The 27,487-nt window shown below is 48.3% G+C and overlaps 1 protein-coding gene across 4 annotated transcripts in view; it reads left to right on the plus strand.

Moving 5' to 3' along the window:
* Positions 1–27,487, plus strand: part of PACS2 (phosphofurin acidic cluster sorting protein 2) — a 90,996-nt gene that overhangs the window by 40,448 nt on the left and 23,061 nt on the right. For 3 of the 4 annotated variants that reach the window (XR_007518873.1, XM_049897764.1, XM_049897767.1), the window contains exons 2-8: positions 14,549–14,636; positions 18,827–18,916; positions 20,311–20,436; positions 21,281–21,443; positions 22,022–22,095; positions 22,545–22,625; positions 24,189–24,248. Coding sequence is in view for 3 of the 4 variants with exons in the window: in XM_049897764.1 (XP_049753721.1) it covers positions 14,549–14,636; positions 18,827–18,916; positions 20,311–20,436; positions 21,281–21,443; positions 22,022–22,095; positions 22,545–22,625; positions 24,189–24,248 (682 nt within the window). In the remaining variant the exon portion in view is untranslated. The remainder of the gene's footprint in view (positions 1–14,548; positions 14,637–18,826; positions 18,917–20,310; positions 20,437–21,280; positions 21,444–22,021; positions 22,096–22,544; positions 22,626–24,188; positions 24,249–27,487) is intronic. The other variant, XM_049897765.1, reaches the window with a different exon arrangement.

Genomic DNA, 27,487 nt, shown 5'->3' on the forward strand with positions numbered 1-27,487 from the left:
GGTCTTTGACCCATTTTGAGTTAGTTTTTGTGCATGGTGTGAGGTATGGGTGTTGTTTCATTTTTTTGCAGATGTTATATCCAGTTATGCCAGCACCATTTCTTAAAGAGATTGTCCTTTCCCTATTTAACAGACTTTGGGCCTTTGTCAAATATCAGCTGCTCATATGTGGATGGATTCCTGTCTGGATTCTCGGTCTGTTCCACTGGTCTATGTATCTGGTGTTGTACCAGTATCAGGCTGTTTTGACTACTGTGGTGGTACAATACGTTCTAAAATCAGGTAGTGTGAGTCCTCTCAGTTTGTTTTTCTTTTTCAGTAATGCTTTATTTATCCGAGGTCTCTTTCCCTTCCATATGAAGTTGATGATTTGTTTCTCCATCTCATTAAAAAATGCCATCAGTGTTTGGATCAGGATTGCATTGTATCTATAGATTGCTTTTGGTAGAATAGACATTTTATACAATGTTGAGCTGTCCTATCCGTGAGCAAGGTATGTTTTTCCACTTTTGTAGGTCTGTTTTGGCTTTTTCCAGTAACATCTTGTAGTGTTTTTTTTTGTGTAGATCTTTTATGTCTCTGGTTAGATTTATTCCTAAGTATTTTATCTTCTTGGGGGCTACTGTAAATGGTATTGATTTGGTGATTTCCTCTTTGACGTTCTCTTTGTTGGTGTAGAGGAATCCAACTGGCTTTCGAACGTTTATTTTGTATCCAGATACTCTGTTGAATCTACTGAGGGGATTGTGTGGTTTTTCGTATTTAGCCCGTTGATGTGGTGGATTACGCTGGCTGCTTTTCAAACCTTGGACCAGGTTTGCATGTCTGGAACAAACCCCACTTGGCCGTGGCGTCCCACTCATTGTTCTGTTTATATGTTGCTGGGTTTAACTTACTAGTATTTTGCTGAAGGTTTGTGCAGTTAGGTTCATGAGGGATATTAGTCTGTAGTTTTCTTTTTTGTACTGTTTTTGTCTGGTGTTGGTATTAGTCTAATGATGACCTTATAAAATGAGTTGGGAAATATTCCTCTTCTGTTTTCTGGAAAAAATTGTGTAGAGTTGATGTTTCTTCTTTCAACATTTGGTAGAATTCGCGTAGAGTTTTCTTTTTCAGGAGGCTTTTAAGTCTGAATTCTGTTTCTTTAATAAATACAGGGCTATTCTTGCAGCGTATTTCGTCTTGGTGAGTTTCGGTAGTTTGTATATTTCAAGTAGTGGTTCGTTTTATCTCAGTTGTAGGGTTTGCATACATAGAGTTGTTTGTGGTATTCCCTCTTCACACTTGATAATGTCTGTGAGCTCTGCAGTGATATCCCTTCTTTTATTCTTGATTTTGGTAATTTTTTGCCTCTCTTTTTCTTTGTCAGTCTGACTAGAGGTTTATCAATTTTATTGATGTTTCCAAAGAACCAGCTTTTGGTTTTATTTATTTTCTCCGTTGTTTTTCTGTTTTCAAGTTTATTAGTTTTGCTTTTGTTATTTCCTTCCTTCTGCTTACTAGGGGGTTTAATTTGCCCTTCTTCTTTTAGTTTCTAAAGGTGGAAACTTAGATTATTTGCAACCTTTCTCCTTTCCTGATTTTAAGCATGTAATGCTATAAATTTCCCTCTCAGCACTGCTTTAGCTGTCCCACAAATTTTAATATGTTGTGATGCTGATGATTGAACAACCCGGTGAACATATGTAATGTCACTGAACTGTACTTGTGAAGACTGCTGAAATGACATGGTTTGTTACCTATATATTCACACGATAAAAAAATTTAGAAACAGGTGGAGCCAACATGGCACTACAGACAGAAGCACCATGCTGTCCCTCCACAGCAAAGACCAAAAAAACTCAGTACAACAGAAGCAAACATCAATTCTGGAACCCTAGCCTCAAGTGAAAGAATAAAGAAATCAACCAAACACCAAATGGAATAAGAAACAGAGAACAGAGAGTGAGGGAGCGAGGAGAGATACGGAGTGAAGGTCCCTATCAGCTAATGTGGCACGGATTCACCATGTTGGACTCCTCAGCCACTGAGAACAGCAGACAGGGAGTTTGGGAAGGCAGCTTTGCAGAGCTCCCAATAGGAGAGAAAGCACCTGGTAACCAGCAATAAATGCTTTCCCATCTATCACCCTTCTTCCTCCTGTGTGACCTCTGCCACTTTCCGACAGGCTGCAGTCGCTGCACAGAGGAGATGCTGGCTCCTCGCTGCTTGGATTCACCCCACCCACACTGGCCAGTTACTTCAGTGCCATGATTTTGTTGCTGTTGTTGCTTTTTTTGGCTTCTTTTGGTTTCTTCTCTCTCACCTCCTTCCTTTCCTTTCTCTTGAACACCTGGGTCCATGTGCCATCTCCATTCCTTCCTGACAGGCTGCGAGGTGGTGCTCAGCTGGGGAACCACTTCCCTGGTCTGCACCACCACGCTGGTGGGCTTCCTGGGGGCATTTTTTTCCCTCAGTTTTTTTCTCTCTAACTTCCTTCTTTCCTTCCTTCCAACCACCTGGCATCTTTTCTGCTTTTCTCTTGGTTTCTCGTGTCTCTCTACTTTTCCTTCCATTTCTTTCTCCCAACCACCTGGCAGCACGGGCCTTTCTCTCTCTCTCTTTTTTTTTTTTATCGGTTTCTTATCTCTCTCACCTTTTTTTCCTTTCCTTTCTCCCACCCACCTAGCTACGTGTGCTGAATCTGTCCCGTCTTGACAGGCTATGCCTCAGCGCCCAGCTGGAAAGCCACTGGCACATGGCTTTCCCGGATCTGTGGCACTTAAACGGTAGGTTCCCTCAGCACTTTTTTTTTTGGCCCATTTGTCTCCCCTCTTTCTCTTCTTTCCCATACCCACTTAGCTCTACACATCACAACCTTCCCCTCTCTCATGCCTGTCTGCAGTGTGCACTGAGCATTGCACCCCCAAGTAGCACAGGCATGGTCTCCCCGAACCTGGCCTTCGCTAACCCCCAGCCCTGCCCTGCTGACCCCAGTACATGCCACAGTCTATCCAAACCCCTCCCCCTCCACTGGACCAGCCCTGCTGCACCACAGTGAGTGACCGGCCCTGCCAATTGGACAAGGTGGTGAGAAGTATTGTGCCCACAGATGAGCAAAGAACAAAGGATGCCCAGCCAGCCTGCTCAGACGTAACCAAATAAAACAAAAAAGCAGAACAAAACAAACAAATCTACAATGAATAAATGAAGAAAATAATTCTTGAATGTCCCAAAGACAGCAGACAATATCAAAACATTAAAAAAAACAGGACAGGATGGTTCCATTAGGCATCCAAAATAAAATACCCCATGACCTTCCAGTAGAAGAAAAGACATGGTAACTACTTGATTGGGAATTCAAGTCTCCAGTATTCAGAGCTATGTAAGAGTTGAAGGAAAAAGCAGACAGAAATGAGGAAAAAATGGGCAAAATCATGGAAAATACAGAGAAAACAAAGAATTCAGGAAAATAATACGGGAACAAAATGTCAAAATAAATTCACAACTAGAAATCATACAAAAACAATTAGAAACCCAAAAGATAAGCAACATGATTTCAGAAATGGACAGTGTCATAGAAGGTTTGAGGAGCAGTTTTGAAACAATGCAAGACAGGGTCAATGAAGTTGAAGACAAATACTTGGATACCACTTTGAGGAAAAATCAGAGAAAAGAATGAGGAAAAATGAAGAAACCCTGAAAATGATATGGGATATAATCAAAACCAAAAATTTTCGAGTGATTGGAGTTCCAGAACAGGGGGATAAAACAGAAAACACAGAGAGGATCACTGAAGAATTGCTGACAGAAAACATCCCTAATATTATGAATGATGAAAAGCTGACCATCTAAAATGCTCAGTGAACCCCATATAGGATAGACCCCAAAAGAAAATCACCAAGGCATATCCTAATCACATCGCTAAAACCAAAGACAAAGAAAGAATCCTGAGAGCAGCTGGAAAAAAAAAAAAGTCACATACAGAGAGGAAACAATAAGGCTAAGTTCAGATTGCTTAGCAGAAACCATGCAGACAAGAAGGCAATGGGATGACATATATAAAATCTTGAAAGAAAAACATTGCCAACCATGAATAATATATCCTACAAAACTCTCACTCAGATATGTTGGTTAAATTAGGACGTTCCCAGGTAAACAGAATTTAAGGGAATATGTAAAAACCAAACCAAACTAAAAGAATTATTAAAGGGAGTCCTTTGGTTAGAGAACAAACAGCATCAGTTGACAGCCTGAATCTAGAATGCAAGCCCACATCAGCCTGATGCCAACAACCTAGGTAATGAACTCTCAAGGATAAGTCAAAATTAAAAGATTTACAACAGGGAACCAGAGAGGTTAATAATGACAACAACATCAGAACAAAAAAAGAGGAAGTAAACCATGTGGGTGTAGAACTTTCAAATGGAGAGGAAGTCAAGGTGATACCAATTAATCAAAGACTGGTTCAGACTTAGGAAGATAAGGGTAAATTTCAAGGTAACCAGAAAGAAAGTTAACAGATCTATTGATCAAAGTAAAGAAGAAAAACAAAGTCTCAGTAAACACAAAATCTACAAAAAACAAAATAAATGAAAAAAAAATCCACAAAAAAAGAATTACAGCACAGGAGAGTAAGAGGAGTAAGAGGAGAAAACACAGCACCACACACACACAAAAAATTACAAAATTACATCAATAAACTCACATCTATCAATAATTACTTATAAGAAACCCTGGTGGCATAGTGGTTAAGAGCTATGGCTGCTAACTATGAGTCAGAATCGACTTGATGGCACTGGGTTTGGTTTTTGGTTTGAATCAATAGTTATAAAATTAAGAGACAGAGAGTGGCAAAATGGATTAAAAAAGATAGAATCCATTAATATGCTGTCTACAAGAGACATACCTTAGAAACAAAGACATAAATTTATTTAAAAAATCAAAGAATGGGAAAAAATAAAAAACAGCTACCAAAAAAGAGCAGGAGTGGTAATGCAAATCTCAGATAAAACAGACTTTGAAACAAAATCCACCATAAAAGACAAAGAAGGGCGTTATATAATGATTAAAGGAACAATCCATCGTGAAGACATAACTCTAATAAATATCTACGCACTCAATGGCAGGGCGCCAAAATACACAAAACAAACTTTTAAACAGCACTATAAAGAGAGATTGGTAACTCCACAATAATAGTAAGAGACTTCGACACACCACTCTTGGTAAAGAACAGAACATCTAGGAAGAAATTAATCAAAGATACAGAAGATCTAAAGGCCACAGTCAGCCAACTTGACCTCATAGTTGTATACAGAACACTCCATCCAACAGCTGCAAAATACACATTCTTTTCCAGTGCACTTGGAATGTTCTCTAGAATAGACTGCATCTTAGGCCACAAAGCAACCCTCAAATACAAAACACTGAGGTAATACAAAGTATCTTCTCTGATCACAATGCCATCAAAGTAAAAATAATAGGAAGAGCAAGGGGAAAAAATCAAATACATGAAAACTGAATAACACCCTGTTTAAAGAACACTAGGTAGTAGGAGAAATCAAAGGTGGAATCAGAAACTTCCTAGAATCAAATGAGAATGAAAACACATCATACCAAAACTTCTGGGACCCAGCAAAGGCAGTGCACAGAGGTCAGTTTGTAGCAATAGATGCACACATCAAAAAAGAAGAAAGGGACAAAATCAAAACATTAGCTACGCAACTTGAACAAAAAGAAAGAGAACAGAAAAAGAAGCCCACAGCTACCAGAAGAAAGGATATAATAAAGATCAGAGCAGAAATAAATGGAATAGAGAATAGAAAAACAATAGAAAGAATCGACAAACCCAAAAGCTGGTTCTTTGAAAGTATCAGCAAAATCAACAAACCATTGGCGAAATTGACAAAAGAAAAACAGGAAAGGATGCAAATAACCCAAATAAGAAATGAAACGGGATATTACAACTCACCCAACTGAAATAAAAGGGATCATAACAGAGTACTATAAAAAACTATACTCGAACAAATTTGAAAACCCAGAGGAAATTAACAAATTTCTAGAAACACACTACCTCTCCAAACTAACACAAACTGATGTTGAAAATCTCAACAGACCTATAACAAGAGAAGAGATTGAAAAGGTAATTAAAAAAAAAAAAAAAAATTCCCAACAGAAAAAAAGCTCTGGTCGAGATGGCTTCACTGGAGAATTCTACCAAACATTCAGAAAAGAGCTCACACCAGTTCTACTCAAGCTATTTCAGAACGTAGAGAAGGAAGGGTACTTCTGAATTCACTCTATGAAGCCAGCATAACCCTGATACCAAAACCAGGCAAAGATACCATAAAAAAAAGAAAATTACAGACCAGTATCTCTCATGAACCTGTTGTTATTGTTGTTAGGTGCCATCGAGTGGGTTCTGACTCATAGCAACCCTACATACAACAAAATGAAACACAGTCGTTGTAATGCTTAAGTCCATTGTTGCAACGACTGTGTCAGTCCATCTCATTGAGGGTCTTCCTCTCTTTTGCTGATTTTCTACTTTACCAGGCATGATGTCCTTCTCCAGGGACTGATCCCTCTTGACAACATGTTCAAAGTAAGTGAGATGTAGTCTTTTCATCCTTGCTTTTAAGGAGCATTCTGGTTGTACTTCTCAACATCGATTCCAAAATTCTCAACAAAATTCTAGCCAATAGAATTCATCATATCAAAGAAGTAATACAGCACGACCAAGTGGAATTCATACCAGGTATGCAAGGATGGTTCATCACTAGAAAAATCAATCAGTGTGATCCAGCACATAAATAAAAGGACCACATGATCATCTCAATCAACGCAGAAAAGGCATTTGACAAAGTCCAACACCGATGCCTGATTTTAAAAAAACTCTCAATAAAATAGGTATAGATGGGACTTCCAGCCAACGTGGCTCCATAGACAAAAGCACCACGCCGTCCCTCCACAGCAAAGAACTGGAAAACTAAGTCAAACAGAGACAGATGTCATTCCTGGAACGCAGAGTGTCAAATGAAGAGATAAAGAACTCAGGCAAACACTGAATGGAATAAGAAAACTGACAGAGGACAGAGAGCGAGGAGAGATACTTGCTGAGGTTCCTTATCAGCTAACACAGCATGGATTCACCATCTTGGACTATCGGAGATTGGCTGACGGGGAGCAGAGGAAAGCAACTTCACAGAGCTCCCAGGAGGAGACAGAGCACCCGGTAACCAGCAATACATGCTTTCCCACCCCCCATCCTCTCCCCTCTGGTCAGCCTCCCAGCTTCCTGGCTGGCTGTGGTGACTCAGCCGGCTGGGAAGTGCAGCGTCCATGCCACTGGGATTTGCCCCACCCGCGTCGCGGATCGGTGGACAGGGCGTATGGGAAAGCAGTTTCATGAAGTTCCCAGCAGGAGACAGAGCACCCAGTAATGAGCGATACAGGCTTTCCTAATCCCCACCCTTCTTCCCCTCCCCCTTCAGCCTCTTCTGCTTCCCGCCAGCCACAGCCTCTTGGCCAGGAGGCAACTGCTTCCGCCCCAGGCTGCTTGGATTTGCCGCATCCATACTGGTTGGGTCCCAGAGCTGGTGTAGCTTCTTTCAATCTCTTTTGGTTTCTTCCATGCCTCCCACCACATCCGCCTCCTTTCTTTTGCTCCTTTCTTTTGAACACCTGGCTCTGTGTGCCATCTTTGCTTCTTCTTGAAAGGCTGTGAAGCCCTGCTCGACTGGGGATCCATTTCCCTGGCCCGAGACTCCACGCTGGTGGGACCCCTGGGGATTCCCCCCCTCCGCTTGTTTTGGTTTGTTCTGTTTTGTTTTCTTTCTCTTTTCACACTTGGGAGCCCCTTCTAGCAGGGCTGCACTGCCTAGGAGCCACTCCCCCAATCCGTGCAGCTGCCTAGGTGGAATCCCTGGGGGGCATTTCTTTTTTTTCTTTCTACCTTCTCTGTTTTTCCCTTTCTGTCTTTCTTCATCTCTCAGCTCTCATCTGTCTATACTTACCTTCTTTTCCAGGTAAGTCAACTTCTTTTACCTGGTGCTTTGTGACATCTATACCCCCTCAAGCCAGGCTATGCAGCACAACCTGGGAGACTTCCCCGGTATTCGCAGCCGCACTGTTGGGACCCCTGTGGGCTTTTCTTCTCTTCCCCCCTCCCCCAAGTTTTTATCTAGTTTTCTTTTTTCTGCTTCCCTTTTTTTTTTCCTTTTTGCTTCCCTCCGTTTCTTGGGATCTCATCTCTCCACGCCAATGGCAAGCTCCCTTTGTACTTTTTTTGGGGGGCGGGGGGAGTGTTTTTTTTTCCTTTGTTTTTGGCTCCTGTTTCTCTCTCTTTCCCATACCCATACTAGCTCCATACATCACAACCTACCTGCACCGTGCACTGAACATCACACGTCTGAGCAACACAGGCGTGGCCTACTGGAACCTGCCTGGCACTGATCCTTGGTCCACCTTGTTGGCCCTAGTATGTGCCACAAACAACCCATCCCAGCTCCCCCACTTCAGCTGGACCTGCCTTGCTGCACCATAGCTGAGTGACTCCCCGCCCATTGGACAAGGAGGTGAAAAAATAACGCGATTACAGACAAGTAAACAACAAAGAACACACAGACCGCCTGCTCAGACATAACCAAATAAAAAACCAGGACAGAACAAACAAATCTACAATCAAGAAATGAAGAAAATGACTACTGAATGTCCCGAAGACAGCAGGTAATATCAAAACATATAAAAAACAGGAGAGAATGGCTCCAGTAGCCATCCAAAATAAAACACCAGATGACTTTCCAGTAGAAGAAAAGGCACTAAAACTACCTGACAGGGAATTCAAATCCCTAATATTCAGAGCTATGTAAGAGTAGAAGCAAAAAGCAGACAAAAATGAGGAAAAAATAGACAAATTTATGGAAAAGGCAGACAAATTCATGGAAAATACAGACCAAAAAAATGGAAGAGTTCAGGAAAATAATACAGGAACAAATTACCAAAATAAATTCACAACTAGAAATCATACAAAAACAAAAATTAGAAATCCAAAAGATAAACAACAATATTTCAGAAATGAACAGTGTCATAGAAGTGTCATAGCAGGTTCGAAATGATGGAAGACAGCACCAGTGAAATTGAAGACAAACTCTTGGATACAACTCTGAGGAAAAATCAGAAAAAAGAACGAAGAAAAAATGAGGAAACCCTGAGAATTATGTGGTATACAATCAAAAGCAAAAATTTGTGAGTGATCAGAGTTCCAGAACAGGGAGAGAAAACAGAAAACATAGAGAGGATCATTGAAGAATTGCTGACAGAAAACTTCCCTAATATCATGAATGATGAAAAGCGACCATCCAAGAAGCTGAACAAACCCCATATAGGATAGACCCCAAAAGAAAAACACCAAGGCATATATAAGATAAATATACAAAAATCAGCTGAATTCCTATATATCGGTAAAGAGAACAATGAAAAGGAAATCGGGAAAACAATACCATTTACAATAGCCCCTAAAAAAATAAAATACATACGAATAAATCTAACCACTGATGTAAAAGACTATACAAAGAAGACTACAAAACGCTACTGCAAGAAACCAAAAGAGATCTACCTAAATGGAAAAACATACCATGCTCATGGATAGGTAGACTCAACATTGCGAATATGTTAATTCTACTCAAAGCAATCTACAGATACAATGCAATCCTGATCCAAATGCCAACAGTAGGAGGACTTGCACTGCCTGACCTCAGAACCTACTATACAGCTACGGTAGTCAAAACAACCTGGTATTGGTACAACGACAGATACATTAACCAATGGAACAGAATTGAGAACCCAGATGTAAATCCATCCACCTATGGTCACCCGATCTTCGCCAAGGGCCCAAACTCCATCAGATGGGGAAAAACCATCTTTTTAACAAATGGTGCTGGGAAAACTCAATGTCCATCTGCAAAAAAATGAAACAGGACCCACATCTCACACCACACACAAAAACTCACTGACAAAGGATCAAAGAGCTAAATATAAAACCAAAAACTATAAAGATCATAGAAGAAAAAATAGGCTCAACGCTAGGGGCCCTAATATACAGCATTAACAGAATACAAACCATAACTAACAACACATAAACTCCGGAAGATAAACTGGATAACTGGAATCTTATAAAAATTTAAAACTTAGGCACATCAAAAGGCTTCACCAAGAGAGTAAAAAGAGAACCTACAGACTGGGAAAACATCTGGGCTGTGACAGATCCAACAGAGGTCTAATCTCTGAAATGTGCAGGAAAATCCAACACCTCTACAACAAAAAGACAAACAATCCAATTTAAAAATGGGCAAAGGAAATGCGCAGGCACTTCACCAAAGAAGGCATTCAGGCGGCTAACAGACAAGTGAGGAGATGCTCGCAATCACTAGCCATTGGAGAAATGCAAATCAAAACCGCAATGAGATACCATCTCACCCCGACATTATTGGCACGAATAAAAAAAACAGAAAATAACATCTTGGAGAGGCTGCAGGGAGATCGGAATTCTTATGCACTGCTGGTGGGAATGCAAAATAGCACAACCATCTTGGAAAACGATATGGCGCTTCCGGAGAGAGCTAGAAATAGAAATGCTATATGACCCAGCAGTCCCACTCCTAGGAATATATCCTAGAGAAATAAAGAGCTGTCACACGAATAGACATACACTTACCTATGTTCATTGCAGCATTGTTCGCAATAGCAAAAAGATGGAAACAACCCAGATGCCCATCAACAGATGAACGGATAAACAAATTATGGTACGTACACACTGCAGAGTACCGTGCAATGACAAAGAACAGTGATGAATTTGCAAAACATCTCACAATATGGATGAACCTGGAGGGCATTATGCTGAGTGAAATAAGTCAATCACAAAAGGACAAATATTGTATGAGACCATTACTATAAAAACTCATGAAAAGGTTGGTACACAAAAAGAAACAATTTTTGATGGTTACAAAGGAAGGAGGGGTAGGGATGGAAGAACACTAAATTGACAGTCGATAAGTGGTAATGTTGGTGAAGGGTAAGACATATAATACTGGGGAAGCCAGCACAGCTTGACCAAGGCAAGATAATGCAAGCTCCATAGACACATCCAAACTCCCTGAGGGACGGAATTACTGGGCTAAGGGCTGTGGGGACTATGGTCTCGGGGAACGTCTAACTCAATTGGCATCACATAGTTTATAAAGAAAATGTTCTACATCCTACTTTGGTGAGTAGCATCTGGGGCTTAAAATCTTGTGAGCAGCCATCTGCGATACTCTACTGGTCTCACCCCATCAGAAGCAAGGGAGAATGAAGAAAACCAAAGACACAAGGGAATGATTAGTCCAAAGGACTAATGGGCCACAATTATCAAGCCTCCACCAGACTGAGTCCAGCACAGCTTCATGGTGCTGGGCTACCACCACTGACTTCTGTGACAGGGATCACAATAGAGGGTCCCAGGCAGAGCTGGAGAAAAATGTAGAACAAAATTCTAACTCACAAAAAAAGACCAGACTTACTGGCCTGATAGAGATTGGAAAAGCCCTGAGAGTATGGCCCCCGGACAGCCTTTTGCTCAGCAGTGAAGTCACTCCTGAAGTTCACCCTTCAGCCAAAGATTAGACAGGCCCATAAAACAAAATGAGACTAAAGGGGCACACCAGCCCAGAGGCGAGGACTAGAAGGCAGCGGGAGACAAGAAAGCTGGTAATAGGGAACCGAGGGTAGAGAAAGGGAGAGTGTTGACATGTTTTGGGATTGGTAACCAATGTCACAAAACAATATCTGTACTGTTTTTTTAATGAGAAGCTAGTTCTGTAAACCTTCATCTAAAGTACAATTAAAAAAAAACTCGAAGCCATCTAAGATGCATCAATTGGTCTCCACCCACCTGGAGTAAAGCAGAATGAAGAACACCAAAGACATAAGGAAACTATAAACCAGTGACTCTGTCAGCCTGAGACCAGAAGAACTAGATGGTGCCCAGCTACCACCAGTGACCGCCCTGACAGAGAACACAATAGAGAGCCCCTGACAGAGTGGGAGAAAAGTGGGATGCAGAACTCAAATTCTAGTAAAAAGACCAGGCTTAATGGTCTGACTGACCATTAAGGGGACTGCGGAAGACATGGCCCCCGGACTCTCTGTTAGCCCAGAACTGAAACCATTCCCGAAGCCAACTCTGCATACAAAAATTAGACTGGACTATAATTTTTTTTTTATAAGACATAAAATCATACTCATGAAGAGTGTGCTTCTTAGCTCAAGTAGATTCATGAGACTAAATGGGCAGCTCCTGTCCTGAGGTGAGATGAAAAGGCAAAAAGGGACAGGAGCTGGTTGAATGAACACGGACCATCTGGGGTGGAAAGGAGGAGTGTGTCACATTATAGGGAGAACAACTAGGGTCACATAAAATGTGTGTATAAATTTGTATATGAGAAACTGACTTGAGCTGTAAACATCTACTTAATGCAGTTTTTAAAAAGTTTAAAACTTTTTTTTAATTTTTATCGTGCTTTAAAACACAAACTACAAAAACTTACATACACCTTGCTGTGTACTCCTAGTTGCTCTCGCTCTAACGAGACAGCACACTCCTTCCCTCCACTCTCCATTTTCATGTCCATTTGGCCAGCTTCTGCCCCCCCTCTGCCTTCTCATCTCTTCTCCAAACAGGAGCTGCCCACATAGTCTCATGTGTCTACTTGATCCAAGGAGCTCGTTCTTCACCACTATCGTTTTCTATCCCATAGTCCAGTCCAATCCCTGTCTGGAGAGTTGGCTTTGGGAATGGTTCCTGTCTTGGGCTAACAGAAGGTCTGGGACCATGACCTCTGGGGTCCTTCTAGTCTCAGTCAGACCATTGAGTCTGGTCTTTTTATGAGAATGTGAGGTCTGTATCCCACTGCTCTTCTGCTTCCTCTCCTCTCCTGTTCTCTGTTGTGTTCCCTGTCAGGGTGTCATTGGTTGTGGCCGGGCACCATCTAGTTCTTCTGGTCTCAGGCTGATGTAGTCTCTGGTTTATGTGGCCCTTTCTGTCTCTTGGGCTCATAATTACCTTGTGTCTTTGGTGGTGTTCATTCTCCTTTGCTCCAGGTGGGTTGAGACCAATTGATGGCCGCTTACTAGCGTAAAAACAATTTTTGATATGTTGTATTTTCATTTTCATCCCGTTCAGTATATTTTCTAACTTCTGTGGTGAATTCCTCTGTGACCCACAGCTGTTTAGAAGCACGTTGTTTCGTTTTCTCCGTCTTTGGGGGCTTCCAGATGCCCTTCTGTTGTTGGTCTTGGATTGAACTGCATTTTGGTCCGAGAAGATGCTTTGCATCATTCATTCCCTTCAAGTCTGTTCCGGTTTGTTTTATGACCTAGGATATGGTCTTTCCTGGTGAACATTAAGTCTCTTTTAAGCTTTCATCTCCTTCTCTGTCGTTTTCCCCTTGCGCTTCACTTGCTCAGTGAGGCAGAGGCCTTAGAATCACAGCAGCCTGGTGGGTGGAGCAGACTGTCCTCAGAGCTGGGAGTGGTAGGGTGGCTGTGCTAGGAAGAGATGGCCCGCAGGGCTTCCTCCAGAGGGACATCCCTGTGGCAGGGCTGTCGGGGGGACGGGGCTGTGGGGAGGGGGCAGGGCTGTGGGGGGGCTCTGTGAAGGACAGGGCTGTGGGGGGACAGAGCTGTGGGGAGGGGGCAGGGCTGTGAAGGACAGGGCTGTGGGGGGACAGGGTTGTGGGGAGGGGGCAGGGCTGTGGGGGGAACGGGCAGGGCCTGGGCATGGGACAGGGCTGTGGGGGGGCTGTTAAGGACAGGGCTGTGGGGGGGGGGCTGTGAAGGACAGGGCTATGGGGGGAAGGACAGGGCTATGGGGGGAAGGGCAGGGCCTGGGCATGGAACAGGGCTGTTAAGGACAGGGCTGTGGGGAGGGGACAGTGCTGTGGGGAGAGGGCAGGGCTGTGGGGAGGCTGTGAAGGACAGGGCTGTGAGGAGGGGGGCGGGCAGGGCCTGGGTGTGGGACAGGGCTGTGAGGGGGATGGACAGCTGTGGGAGAGACAGGGCCGTGTGGGGGACAGAGCTGTGGGGAGGGGGCAGGGCTGTGAAGGACAGGGCTGTGGGGGGACAGGGCTGTGGGGAGGGGGCAGGGCTGTGGGGGGCTGTGAAGGACAGGGCTGTGGGGGGCAGGGATGGGCAGGGCTGTGGAGGGGGGCAGGGCCGTGGAGGCCACCCCAGACTGTGGCCCTTGGAATCCCTTGTGTACCACCCCCTGCCTGTGCTAAGCAACTTCTACAGAGGGGCATCCTGACCTCTGGGACCCTCAGGGATGGGGGGCCCCTGCCTGCCAGCCTAGTTGGGGGACACCATGGGTGGCTCCCTGCCTGGCTGGGGCTGGGTCAGAACTCCTGGAAGATACAATGGCCAGGCCGCAGCCAGGTCAGTGGGCACGGTTGGTGCTGCAGCGAGGGGGCCTTGGGGTTACTGAGGACAGGGAGGTGAGGCCTGGTCACTTGTGAGCGTGTGTCTTCCCTTCCAGGTTGTGCAGCCTGACCCTAAAGAAGCTGGTGGTGTTCAAGGAGCTGGAGAAGGAGCTCATCTCCCTGGTGATCGCCGTCAAGATGCAGGTAACAGGTTGCACACGTCCCCAGGTTCCACCACAGCCAGAGGTGGCGGGGGGGTGTGGGCTCTGCAGAGAAAGGAGGCAGGAGCCCTGACCACCGATGGCCAGTGTGTGGGCTCTGCAGGAAAAAAGGATGCAGGAGCCCTGACCGCCAATGGCCAGGGCGTGGGCTCTGCAGAGAAAGGAGGCAGGAGCCCTGACCACCAATGGCCAGGGCGTGGGCTCTGCAGAGAAGGGAGGCAGGAGCCCTGACCACCAATGCCAGGGCTTGGGCTCTGCAGGAAAAAGGAGGCAGGAGCCCTGACCACCGATGGCCACACACTCACCCTCATCCCCGACGACTGTGCGACACTGCAGCCCATGAGGGGTTCTCAGCAGGGAGGGCCAAGCAGGGCCCCTATGCTCAGCGGGCAGTAGTGCTGGGGCTGAAACGGCCCCCAGGCTCCTACAAGAGGCTTTCCCTGTCTTACGTCGCCCCTGTCATGGTGGGGTGGGGGGCTGTGATCCAGGAGGTGTTCCTCCTCGTACACCGTCCCTGCCGCGGTAGGGGCCTGCTGGTCCTAGAGACTACTGCCTCTCCCTGTGTAGTGGCTGCCGTGTCTCTGTGGATGGGGCCCTGCTGCCCAGGGCTCCTGGCGGGTGTGTGCATTGATTCTGACAGTTGCCCATTCAGACCTGCTTCCTGTGGCCCCGGCAGAACCCATCGCAGGTGCACATCCCCTGCAGCTCACCTGCTCGGCTGCCAGTGCATCTCATCATGCACTTAACCTGCACCCCCCCTGCCCCCCAGCACCCCCCCGCAGTGTCTCAGAGGCACTGGTCCCGTCTCCGTTGCGCAGCTTCACCTGGCGCTGGTTCGGGGCTCCCTGTTCATGCCCCAGGCTGTGAGCTCCGCAGGGCAGGCTCCCCTGCACCATTAATCCCAGGGACTGGCTGAGCCCACCCTGGCCCACAGGGCCTGGTCCTGGCTGCAGGACGCCACGCCTTGCACCCCATCCCTGTGCTGGTTGGTCAGTGCTCCTGAGCATACATCCTTGGCCCACTGGCACCGGCCCTCCTCCGACCAGGAACTAGGGTGGAGTATGTGGGGAGCCAAGGCCCACCCCCTTCCCTATGGAGAGACAGTTGCCACCAACCAAAACTGCTGCATTTTACATAAAGATCTTGAGAAATCTTTCTCACCCAGAGGAGCTGTGTGAGCGAGGGTGACTGCACCCCAGGACCCCCCAGGATGCAGACGGGCTGGCTCAGCCTGCCCTGGGGGCCTGGGGGTTCAGGTCCAGCGGAGATCTTGCTGCCAGCACGGGGACCCTCCGAGGGCTTCAGCTGGGGCTGACAGTCACGAAAGCGCAAGCTGGCCCATCCGTTTGGCCCAGCACCGCGGGGCCGTCAACTCTGGTGTGGGTGGCTCTGCCTCAGAGAGGACACGTACTGCCCCCACTCCAGCCTCACAACCCTCTACTGCCCTCTTCTGCCCCCGCCCTGACTCACCTGGAGACCCCCCCACTCACCCTCCTCACCCCCTGCAGCCCTGAACCCAGCCCTCATGTTCCACCCACCCAGCTCCACCTTCTCAGTCCTACACCCCAGGGGTCGTTTTGCCCCTCCTCCTCACCACCACCACCACCCACACCCTCCACTGATCTCACTGCCTCCCTCCTTAATTCCCAGAGGAAGCTACTGCCATGGTGGCACTGACTCGCCTGTGTCCACTCCCACGCCTGGCCTTCACCTGGCCCTTCATGTTCTCACCCTGCACCCTGTCACTGGCTGGGCTGGTCCAGGTCCCTGAGAGGCAGGTGTAGACACATTTGGGGCACACACCTGTGAAGGAGTGGGCTGGGCAACAAATGCAGGGCTGACCCTTAGGAAGGGGGACACCAGAGGAGGGGCTCCGTCAGCAGAGCAGCTTGGAGGCCTTGCACCCATAGCACCACAGGAGCACACATGCTGGCTGGAGGGGGCCTGTCTGGCATCCACAGTGCTCAGGTCCTTGGCCAGAGTAGCCTGCGGACACTGCCTGGGTGCTGACGCACCTAGATCCAGAGGGCAGTGGCCAGCTGCTGTCAGCTCTGCCCGCAGCAGGACACCAGCCAGGCGGAGCATTGTCCCAGCAGTATGGATGGTCCCTCCCGACCCCTGCCCTCGTGGGCTGCTCCCCATACCACTCCTGCCGTTTCCTGCTACACTACACCTCCTCATCACTAGCCGCTCCCCTACCTCCAGGCTTTTCTCCCACAGCTGCCTGCCCAGCCCTCATGCAGCACACACGAAGGCCGCTGTAGGTGCCAGGCCCAGACCCCTAACTCAAGAGTCTGCGGGTCCCCACCGGCAGGCAGGGCTGGAGGAGGCCACGTGGGTGCGTGAGCATGTCGGGCTCTCCCTTCTCCGTCTCCTCTGTGTGTGCTTACTGCGCCTGTGTGTTCTCAGAACATAAATGGGGACACCACAGGGCGACAGGTGGGCTCTAGCTCTTCAGCACACCGGGGCTGCTGTGTCTCTCATTTGTCAGCCTGTTTAGTTCTAGCCCCACCCGAGAGGTAGACACAGCCACCCCGCATCACAAGTGGGGACAGGTAGGAGCTGTGGCCCAGGCAGTGGAGGGACTGTCAGGGGCCGAGTGGGTAGACATGGCCGCACGCACTGTGCCTGTAGCCTGGGGCCTCCCCGCCAGCTCTCAGCTGCCCCCCGTCCCCACAGAACGCTCTGTCTGGGCTGCACTGAGCCACTTGCCGCAGGTGGGTTTCTAGGCTGTTTCTAACTTTTTGGCCAGTGTGAATCATACAGAAATACTGAGAACAAAAGAGAATTTCAGAGTGATACAGATGCATTGTGGAAACACGGCCAAGCAAAGAGAATTAACTGAAATGCACATATAATCCCCACTCAGGGTGGCCCCTGTAGCTGTTTTCTAACCCAGCCTTCCAGGCTGTGTTGTATTTTTTAATAGGGAAAAACCTCCTAGGAGAAAGGAGGACCCTGCTAGTGAAGTTTTCTGATAGAGAGTTGACAGGGTGCTGTGAACACCTTTTCATCATTGATTGATAACAGCAGATACTTAGTGAGTGCCTGAATGTGACAGGGGCCGTTGTGTTTTATGTGTCTGAGCTCTCGGGACTCGTGGGAGGTGTGTGTGGTTCTGAGGGCAGACCAGGGGCTGAGGCGCTGGCTGGGGCCTGCTGAGCTTCCTCCCAGGAGCTAGAGCCCAGCGCCCTCTTGGAACCGTGGTGCCCAGCCATCCCCCGAGGAGCCTGCCACCTGCCGTAACCCCGACTTACCGACTAGCTTTCCAGTCTCCATTCTCCACTGTATGGCGGTATCGCTGTCAAAGGAAACAGTGCCCTGGAACAGTTGCTTTTTAAACAATTCTGTGATGAACATCTTTAATCCATTCAGAATTTATTCGAGTATCAAGTTTGAGGTTGGGATCCTGTTGTATTTTATACAAATGATTTATTGTCCACTTACCACAAGCATTTGTTGACTGACTTTCTCTGCAAGTCTCACTTTTATTATGTGCTATTTTTTTTTGTACATATCCATATATCCTCTGGAAACCCTGGTGGCACAGTGGTTAAACGCCATGGCTGCTAACCAAAAGGTCGGTAGTTTGAATCCCTCAGGTGCTCCTTGGAAACTGTATGGGGCAGTTCTACTCTGTCCTGTAGGGTTGCTATAAGTCAGAATCGACTCGACAGCAACAGGTTTGGTTTTTTGGTTATATCCCTTCTTGGCTCTGTTTCTGGACTTCCAATGTAGTCTCGTGGCGGTGCCTACATGTTTCATCTTTGTAGCTTTATACCACTGCTTCTCTCTGGGAGGCCAGCGTTCCGCATTTTTTTCTACTTTTTGAGAAATGTTTGGCATCTTGCACAATTGTTCTTCCAGATGAACTTCAGCATTGTGTCGTCTGTTACCCCTGAACCTTACTGGTACAGCTTTGTAATGGTATCACGTTTGGCAGTGGCCATTCTTGATTTCTCTCACTTCTTAGGACAGATTCCTGGAAGTGGAATTGATGGGTCAAAGGATAGGAGATTTTTTATAAATGTCCCTGCATTGTCTCTGGGAATTGCACTGTCTTATGCCTGCCACCCCTCAATCTGTGTGTCTTCATCCCAACATTGTCAAAGAGAACCCATCCCAAGGTGTTCAAGATGCCCCCTTTCAGTGAGGTGTTTGTCTTCGTCCTAGGGCTCCAAGCGAGTTCTGCGCTCCCACGAGATTGTGCTGCCCCCCAGTGGACAAGTGGAGACGGACCTGGCACTGACGTTCTCACTGCAGGTGGGGGCCCCCGGGGGTGGGCAAGACCCATCAATGTCAAGTTTCCCTTAGGGCTGCAGATTTCTTCTGGATCATGATTTATTCTTACAAGATTAGAACATTTACTTCGGTTTGTCAGGCTGGATTTTTCATTCCATTCCCACAAAAAATGTAGTGAGGCCAAGACATCAAATTATCAAGCTGAAGTCATTTTAGTCTGGTAATTTAGGGAAGATGATGAAGAATATATGGAAATCGGTATTTTAAGCTCGAACCCCTCAAAGTGTTTCTCAGTTGCCTGGCAGTGGTCTGGGAGCTCTGGGCACCTCCCCCAAATTGGCCCCAATGGCAGCACGCCTACCTTTTTCCACTTTTTGGCGTACATGTGGTGGGATTGGTGTCGCTGAGGTTTTGCGGAGGCACTGTCTTCTTGCTTAATATGCTTGCTCTACTCACTGCTGTTGACTCGATTCTGTCGTGTAGTGACCCTATAGGGCAGAGTAGAACTGCCCCAGAGGGTTTCTAAGGAGCGGCTGGTGGATTTGAACTACCAAACTTTTTGATTAGCAGCCAATCCCTTAACCAGTGTGCCACCAAGGCTGTTTTAAAGATCACAAGATATTTAGTGTCAGTTCACTTCACATCCGTCAGAAACCTCATTTCCAGTGTGTGAGACAGGGCTGCGGTTTAGTGAAATCCACGACAGCCCTGCCTGCTGTTACTCGGCCAGCCACGGAGGGTATCCTGACTACCTGCCATGCCAGGTTGTGAGCACCTGCTTGCCCGTGCTCACCTGAGGGGCTAACGCCAACCAGCCTGCTTCTGGTCTTTGTAGTTGATTTTCTTTCCTTCTTTTCTTTTTTGGGGGGAGAGGGTGGGGTTCAGGTTTATTGAGCTGTACTTATAAAATATACAATTCACTCTTTTTAAGTGTCTGGTTCTGTGAGTTTTGACAAATGTATACAGTCATGTAACCACCACCACAGTCAAGATCTAGAACATTCCATCACCCTGGTATTTTTAATTGGTTCATACTTTTGTCCTCTAAGAAAGAGGTTGTGAGCACCTGCTGTATGCACGGGCTCTGCAGGTCTATGGAGTCTGCGTTTGCAGTATGTGCACTGGTGGGCTTCACAGCACTGGGCTGCATGGGGGGTGGGGGCTGAGTCGCCCTGCTGCATGGGTGGCAGCGTTTCCTCTAGACAGCAAAACCCTTCATACTTTGTAGGAGAGTCCTCCACAGGGTCGTGACCTCACCAACACCCAGACTCCCCCCCAGACGTGCAGGCTGTGGTTTCCCTTGAGCGCCAGCCATGGTGGCCTGCTCATCCCAAGGGCACTGCTGCCCCACTGCAACCAGCCCTGCAGGCCTTCTGCCTGCACTGACGGGGCCGTGACCTCGATTGTACCCACAGTACCCTCACTTCCTGAAAAGAGAAGGCAACAAACTTCAGATCATGCTGCAGCGGAGAAAGCGGTACAAGAACCGTACCATCCTGGGCTACAAGACTCTGGCCGCAGGCTCCATCAACATGGCTGAGGTGGGTTCTCGGTGCAGATGTGGGCCAGCCTCCAAGCTACAATCCCGTGTGAGTCAGAGCCCCACTGTGCCCCTGGCCAGCCAGTCGGCACCACTGCACAGACCAAAAGAGTCTGAGACCCGGCCACGCAGCTGTCTCTGCCAAGGCATCTTCCGTCTGCACCCGTGGCCCTCAGTGTGCCCCGTCCCTGCAGTCACCCACAAGCCCATCCCGCCCTTACTCAGGGTGGGTGTGGCCTGGGTGGCCTGTCTTGAGCTCTTCCCAGGAGAGCGTCCCTGTCAGTGCCAGGACCCTCTCCCCTGGCCAATTCCTCAGTAGCCCATGCATCCCTGTCCCCAGAGCCAGAGGGAGGCAAGGCAGGTCCCCGGGGCAGTGCTGCACAGCCCAGTCATACACATTCAGCTTGGTCTAGCATTCAAGTGGGGAAGGGAGGGGCATGTCAAATTGAAACTAACCAATGACGAAGCACCTGCAGGGTACGGGGACCGTCGTGGGGGCGTAGGGTCCATTCTGGGGGCTGTGGAGCCTGTCTCAGGAGGTGCGGGGATGGTGTGGCTAGAGCTGGTGGGCTAGGCTGGGACTCCGGGCCAGGGACTCCGTGCGTAGGCCGAGATGGCCTGGAGGCCAGGCTGAGGAGCTCGGACCATCTTGGAGCTGCCAGGTCAGCTCTGGGAGAAGGGCCAGTTGAGGACGCCTAACCCATCTGCCATTGTCCTTGGGCATGGACAAGGATGCATTTGGGGGTGTCTGGGGCCAAGGCCGCTGGGTGTTGGTGGTGCTCAGGGACATGAGGTTGAGCTGGCTGTGCATCCACACATCCCTGGCCCTCCCCCACCCTGCTCAGGTGATGCAGCACCCGTCCGAGGGCGGCCAGGTGCTGGGTCTGTGCAGTGGCATCAAGGAGGCCACCGTCAAGGTCGCCGAGATCTGGATCTTCTCCCTATCCAGCCAGCCTATCGACCACGAGGATGGTGCCATGCACACTGGCCCCAAGGCCAAGTCCACGGGTGAGTGCAGCTAGCACCCGTGGGTCTGAGCCGGCACCCTGTGGGCCCACGTGGGTGCCTGTGGGTCTGAGCCAGTGCTCCGTGGGTCCATGCGGGCGCCTGTGGGTCTGTGTTGATTGATGCTTGTGAGGTCTGAGAGGCACCCTGTACCCCTCCTGCCTCTGCACCAGCTGCCTCCCAGTTGTATCAGGTGTTACGCCACATCCAGCGTGGGGTGAGAGGCCAGGTGGGGATGAAGAAGTGGTCAGGAGAACCTGCAGCACGTGGCTGGCGTGCCCTTCTGGAAGCCTTGGCCATGACGCCTCAGCCACAGCACGCAGCCCTGTCGTGTTCAGCAAGAAGGGGCTGGTTGGGGGCTTGGTGCCACCAGTGGTGGGGACGCAGCACATGTGTTGAGCACAGGCTTCAGGCTGCAGCGAGCAATGGTGGGAAGGGCTGTGAGGGTCTGGGAGGGGTCCGTGAGGGACACAGCTGGTGGTGGGGGCACAGGGCAGCCTCCCTGTCGTCAGCGCAGCCCCCACCCATAAGGTCCAGAACAGAATCTAAAGGCATCTCTCTTCCATGTGCTGATTCTGCAGACAACTACTCTGAGGAAGAGTACGAGAGCTTCTCCTCGGAGCAGGAGGCCAGCGACGATGCCGTCCAGGGGCAGGTGACCAGGGCCGGGGGGACGTGACACAGAGGGCCTGGGGGGGTGACACGCGAGGTCCGGGAGGGCTGAGGGACATGACTTGGTGGGTCAGAAACAGAGGGCCAGGGGGACAAGACAGGCACCCCCAACTTCAGGCCTTACAGCATGGGTGACATGGGGCTGGTGGGGTCAGAATTCTGCACCCACAAGGAAGACACCTGTCTTCAGGCCCAGAGCTGGCTTCCTAGGCCCTGTGAACAGCTGCTGCACTCAGGAATGTGGGGTGTCTCTCCTGCCCAGGACTCAGGTGCGCCCACAGGCAGTGCTGACGGGCAGGGGGGCACAGTGACCGCTGGTCATGTGCTGCTCGGTGGGGCACTGTGCATTTGAGCGGGTCCCCCCTGGCTCCCACACTGCCCCCATTCTAGGACACGGGCGGCACGGCCTCAGGCCCACATTTATCCCCATAGGATCTGGACGAGGATGACTTCGATGTGGGGAAGCCCAAGAAGCAACGGCGATCGATAGTAAGAACGACGTCCATGACCAGGGTCGGTGGAGACTGGTTTTACTAACCCTGCGGATGGGTGGTGGGGGCATGCAGGGTGGGAGGACTCCAAGAAGTAGGTGCACAGGTGCCCAGCCCACCTGATGCAGGCCTGCGTGGGTGAGAGGGACACAGCCCTGCACGGGCGTGGGGGACGCAGCCACTGTCAGCTGCAGCTTTGTCTGGTGGGCACAAGCACATGGCGTAGCAGGCCCTGTGCTAATTCTGGGCTGTCAGCCCCACGTGACACCGCCCTGTCCCACTCCCCTTACTCCTGACTCTAGCTGCAGTGCCAAGAAGGCCACGTGAGGAGTGGACAGGGATGGAGCCGTAAGGAGGCTGCTCTCCTTGGCTCGGCATCCAAACCAGCCCCAGGTGCAGCCAGGCCCCAGGCTTCACGAGGGACGAGTGAAGCTTTTCCTGTGGGACAAAGTTCCCAGGGTGGAGCTTCAAACTTAGTAGGGAGGGGGCCACCCAGTCTGGCACAGATGCCCACCACAGGGCCACTGCGTCCCCCAGCCCAGTCCCAGCCAGTGCCAGTGGGGCCGGGGGCACAAAGCCCCAGAAACCACCGCCTCCTTCCAGAGCTCCTGGGCAGGAGGCTGAGGCACTGGCAGCACTTGGGAGGGGTGTCAGCAGGTCCCGACTGGGACAGTGGAGCTGCAGGATTTCTGTACAGTAGTGCACGCCCACCTCCATGCTGCTGCAGTGGGGCCTTCAGACCTGGGACCTCTGAGCCAATGTCCATAGAGGGTGGGGCAGGGGGCTGCTGCTTTAAGGGTGGGCCCAGGTAGAGAATGTGATAAGCAGACAGCTCACTCGGTGCCGCAAGCCAGAGCCAAGCAAGCCTGTGTTCAGGTGGCTCCGGGGGTGCTTGCTGCCTTGTACGCCTGCCTGCATGCCTGCTTCACAGGCCCACCCTGGGTGCCTGCCCTGTGCACTCCCCTTATGTGCCCTCTTACCCTGGGTGCATAGAGTCACTTCCTCCTAGAGTGAGTCCCAGAGAGGTGGTGCTGTGGGAAGGGACCAGCACCTGGGAAGGGCCCGGTGCCTCAGTTCCTGCAGGAGGCTTCTAGAGGGCCTGTAGAGAAATGGCCACAGCCTCACTCAAATCCCCCACTCCCTGACTAGGTCTGTAGGTCTGGCCATACCTTTTGGTCTCAAGTGACTTTGAACATGCTTGTCGTTGTGTCCCTGGGTGGTGCACATGGTTAATACTCGGCTACTAACCAAAAGGTTGGAGGTTCAGGTCTACCCAGAGGTGCCGCAGAAGAAAGGCCTGATGATCTCCTTCCAAAAATCAGCCGTTGAAAATCCGGTGGAGCGGAGTTCTGCTCTGGCACACGTGGGGTTGCCGTGAGCCGCGAGTCAGAGTCGGCCCCCAGAAACTGGTACCGGTGCCGTTAAACTCTGGGGGCTACGTGTGGATCCCTAACCATCGCAGCATGTTCGGCGCTGCCCTTCCTGCCGAGGTCGCCCCACAAGGGCCAGATGCCGCTCCGCTTCTGCGTCCCCTGCGGGAAGCAGCTCCGTGAGTTTCTGACTCGGTGTCCTGCTTGTCTTGCAGCAACAGAACTTCAAGCAGAAAGTTGTGGCCTTGCTGCGGAGGTTTAAAGTATCGGATGAGGTGAGGTTGTGGGTCTGCCCACCCTGCCTGTCTTCCCCATGGTTGTAGGGTGGGTGCTGCGCTAGCTGACGGCAAGGGGGTCTCTTGGGTGGGGTTCTGGATTCGAGTCTTGGCTCTGTTATTTACTGTCAGTGCAGCCCTCTCAGGGCATTGCTTTCCCTACTGTAGGACAGGGTGACGGGCTCCCATCCCCGGGAACCCTGCAGAGAGTTCCAGGGGCACATCAAGTCTCAGTCCAATTAAAACCCACTGAACAAAACCCAAAGGAGTGGTATCTTTGTGAGATTTTTTCTTTTAACTTTTCTCTAGTCTCTAAGTTTTCTATAGTGAGTTTGTATAACTTTTAAAATCAGAAAAAAAGTCTTATTTTTCTTTAAATGTGATCAGAGAAAAATTTAGGCAGCAGATTGTAGACCCACAGAGGAGAAGTGGCTTTTAGCACTTAAGGCCCAAAGCAGCAGCATCGTAGTAATCATGGTAGTACCAATAGCCAGCCTCTCGGAAATGGCAGCTGTATATCCACACACACGAGTACTGTGCTCATGGGAGAGGCAGGCCAGAGTTCAGCTGGGTCTGTCAGGCTCCAGCACCCATGTGTCAGCAGCTGCTCTTCTTGGACACAAGTGCTGAAAATAGCTGCGTGTTGCAGCCACACTGGGGAGACAGTGTTTCCAGGAACGATGAATCGTTAACCTGGTCCTAGAGGAAGGATTGCCTCAGAGCCACAGGGATGGGTGGCCAGAGATCAAAATTATAAAAAAGGAAACCAAACAAATTTTTGGAGCTGAAAAGTACAGTAACTTAAATGAAAAATTCACTAGAGGGGTTCAATAGCAGATTGCAGCAGGTAGAAGAAAGAATCAGTGAACTTGAAGATAAGGTAATTACATTATCCACTCTGGGAGCAGAAAGAAAAAAGAATGAAGAAAAACGAACAGACCCTGAGGAACCTGTGGGACACCATCACATACCAGCACACACATTATGAGAGTCCCAGAAGGAAGGGAGGAAGAGGCAGAACAAATATTTAAAGAAGTGGCTAAAAACTTCCCAAACCTCATGGAAGATATAAATCCACACAAATTGGATAATCTAGATGAAATGGACAAATTCCAAGGAGCTCAATGAACTGTAAGCGGGGTAAACTCAGAGAGATCCACCTTGAGACACTTACAATGAAATTGTCAGATTTCGAAGACAGAGAGAAAATCTTGAAAGCAGCAAGACAGAAATGACTCATCACGTACAAAGGAGCTTCAATGAGATTAATGGCTGATTTTGCATCAGAAACCATGGAGGCTGGAAAGCACTGGGATGATATATATAAAATCCTAGAGAGAAAAAAAAATGCCAACCAAGAATTCTGTATCTGGCAAAACTATCCTTCAGGAATGAAAAAGAAATTAAGACATAAAAGCTGAGGGAGTTCATTATCAATATCCTTGCCCTACAAGAAATGCTAAAGGAGATCCTTCAGGCTGAAATGAAATGACACTAGACGATAACTTGAAACCCTAAGAAGAATGGGCTGGAGCAGGGGAAAGATAACTACGTAGGAAAATATGAAAGCCAGTGCTCTTGTATTATTGGTTTGTAGGTCCTTTTGTTTTGTGTGTGTGTGTGATTTAAAAGGTAAGTGCTTAAAACAAGTCATTATGAATCTCTGTTAATGGGCACACCATGTATAAAGATGTAATCTCTGACAATAACACTGTGGAAGGTGAGGGGTGGAGTCGCATAAGGACAGAGTGTACACTGTTGAACCTAAGCTGCTGCTATTTTAATTACATTGTTATAAGTCTAAGATGTTAATTGTAACCCCCAAGGTAAAGAAAACCACTAAAAAATATATACAGAAAAAGAAAGAAGAAGTAAAAATGGTACACTACAAAGTATCAACTAAATTATAAAAAGGTGTTAATGGAGGAGACAAGGAACAAAAAACATACTAGACATATTGAAAACAGCTAAATGGCAGAAGTAAATTCTTCCTTATCAGTTATACTTGAATGGTAAATGGGTTAGACTCTTCAACTAAAAGGCAGAGATTTCAGAATGAATTTAAAAAGAAAACTGTGATCCACCTATATCTGTCTACAAGAGACTTCACTTTAGAGACAAGGACACAAAGAGGTTGAAAGCAAAATGATAATCCATGCAAATAGAGATATTCCAATCAATGACATCCCTGGTTCCACGTCCTCTTCTGAAACCAGTCTGATTTTCTGGCAGTTCCCTGTTGATATACTGCTGCAGCCATTTTTGAATGATCTTCGGTAAAATTTTCCTTGCTTGTGATATTAATGATGTTATCCTATAATATCCACATTCACTTGTATCACCTTTCTTGGGAATAGGCATAAATACAGATCTCTTCCAGTCAGTTGGCCAGGAAGCTGTCTTTCACATTTCTTGGCATAGACGAGTAAGCACCTCCAGTGCTGCATCTGTTTGTTGAAACATCTCAAGTGATATTCCATCAATTCCTGGAGCCTTGTTTTTCACCAGTGCCCTCAGTGCAGCTTGGACTTCTTCCTTCAGTACCTTCGGTTCCTGATCATATGCCACCTCTTGAAATGGTTGAACATTGACTAATTCTTTTTGGTATAATGACTCTGTGTATTCCTTCCATCTTCTTTTGATGCTTCCTGCGTCATTTAATATTTTCCCCATGGAATCCTTCACTATTGCAACTTGAGGCTTGAATTTTTTCTTCAGTACTTTCAGCTTGAGAAACACTGAGCATGTTCTTCCCTTTTGGTTTTCTATCTCCAGCTCTTTGCACATGTCATTATAATACTCTGTCTTCTCAAGCCGCCCTTGGAAATCTTCTGTTTAGTTCTTTTACTTCATCATTTCTTCCTTTTGCTTTAGCTGCTCGACATTTGTGAGCAAGTTTCAGAGTCTCCTCTGACATCCATCTTCGTCTTTTCTTTCTTTCCTGTCTTTTTAATGACCTCTTGCTTTCTTCATGTATGATGTCCTTGATGTCATTCCACAACGCACCTGGTCTTCAGTCACTAGTGTTCAGTGCGTCAAATCTGTTCTTGTGATGGTCTCTAAATTCAGGTGGGATATACTCAAGGTCATATTTTGGCTCTCATGGACTTGTTCTGATTTTCTTCAGTTTCAGCTTGAACTTGCATATGAGCAATTGATGGTCTGTTCCACAGTCGCCCCCTGGCCTTGTTCTGACTGATGATATTGAGCTTTTCTATCATTGCTTTCCACAAATGTAG

The sequence above is a fragment of the Elephas maximus genome, chromosome 10 (genome assembly GCF_024166365.1).
Source record: "Elephas maximus indicus isolate mEleMax1 chromosome 10, mEleMax1 primary haplotype, whole genome shotgun sequence".
NCBI lineage: Eukaryota > Metazoa > Chordata > Mammalia > Proboscidea > Elephantidae > Elephas > Elephas maximus.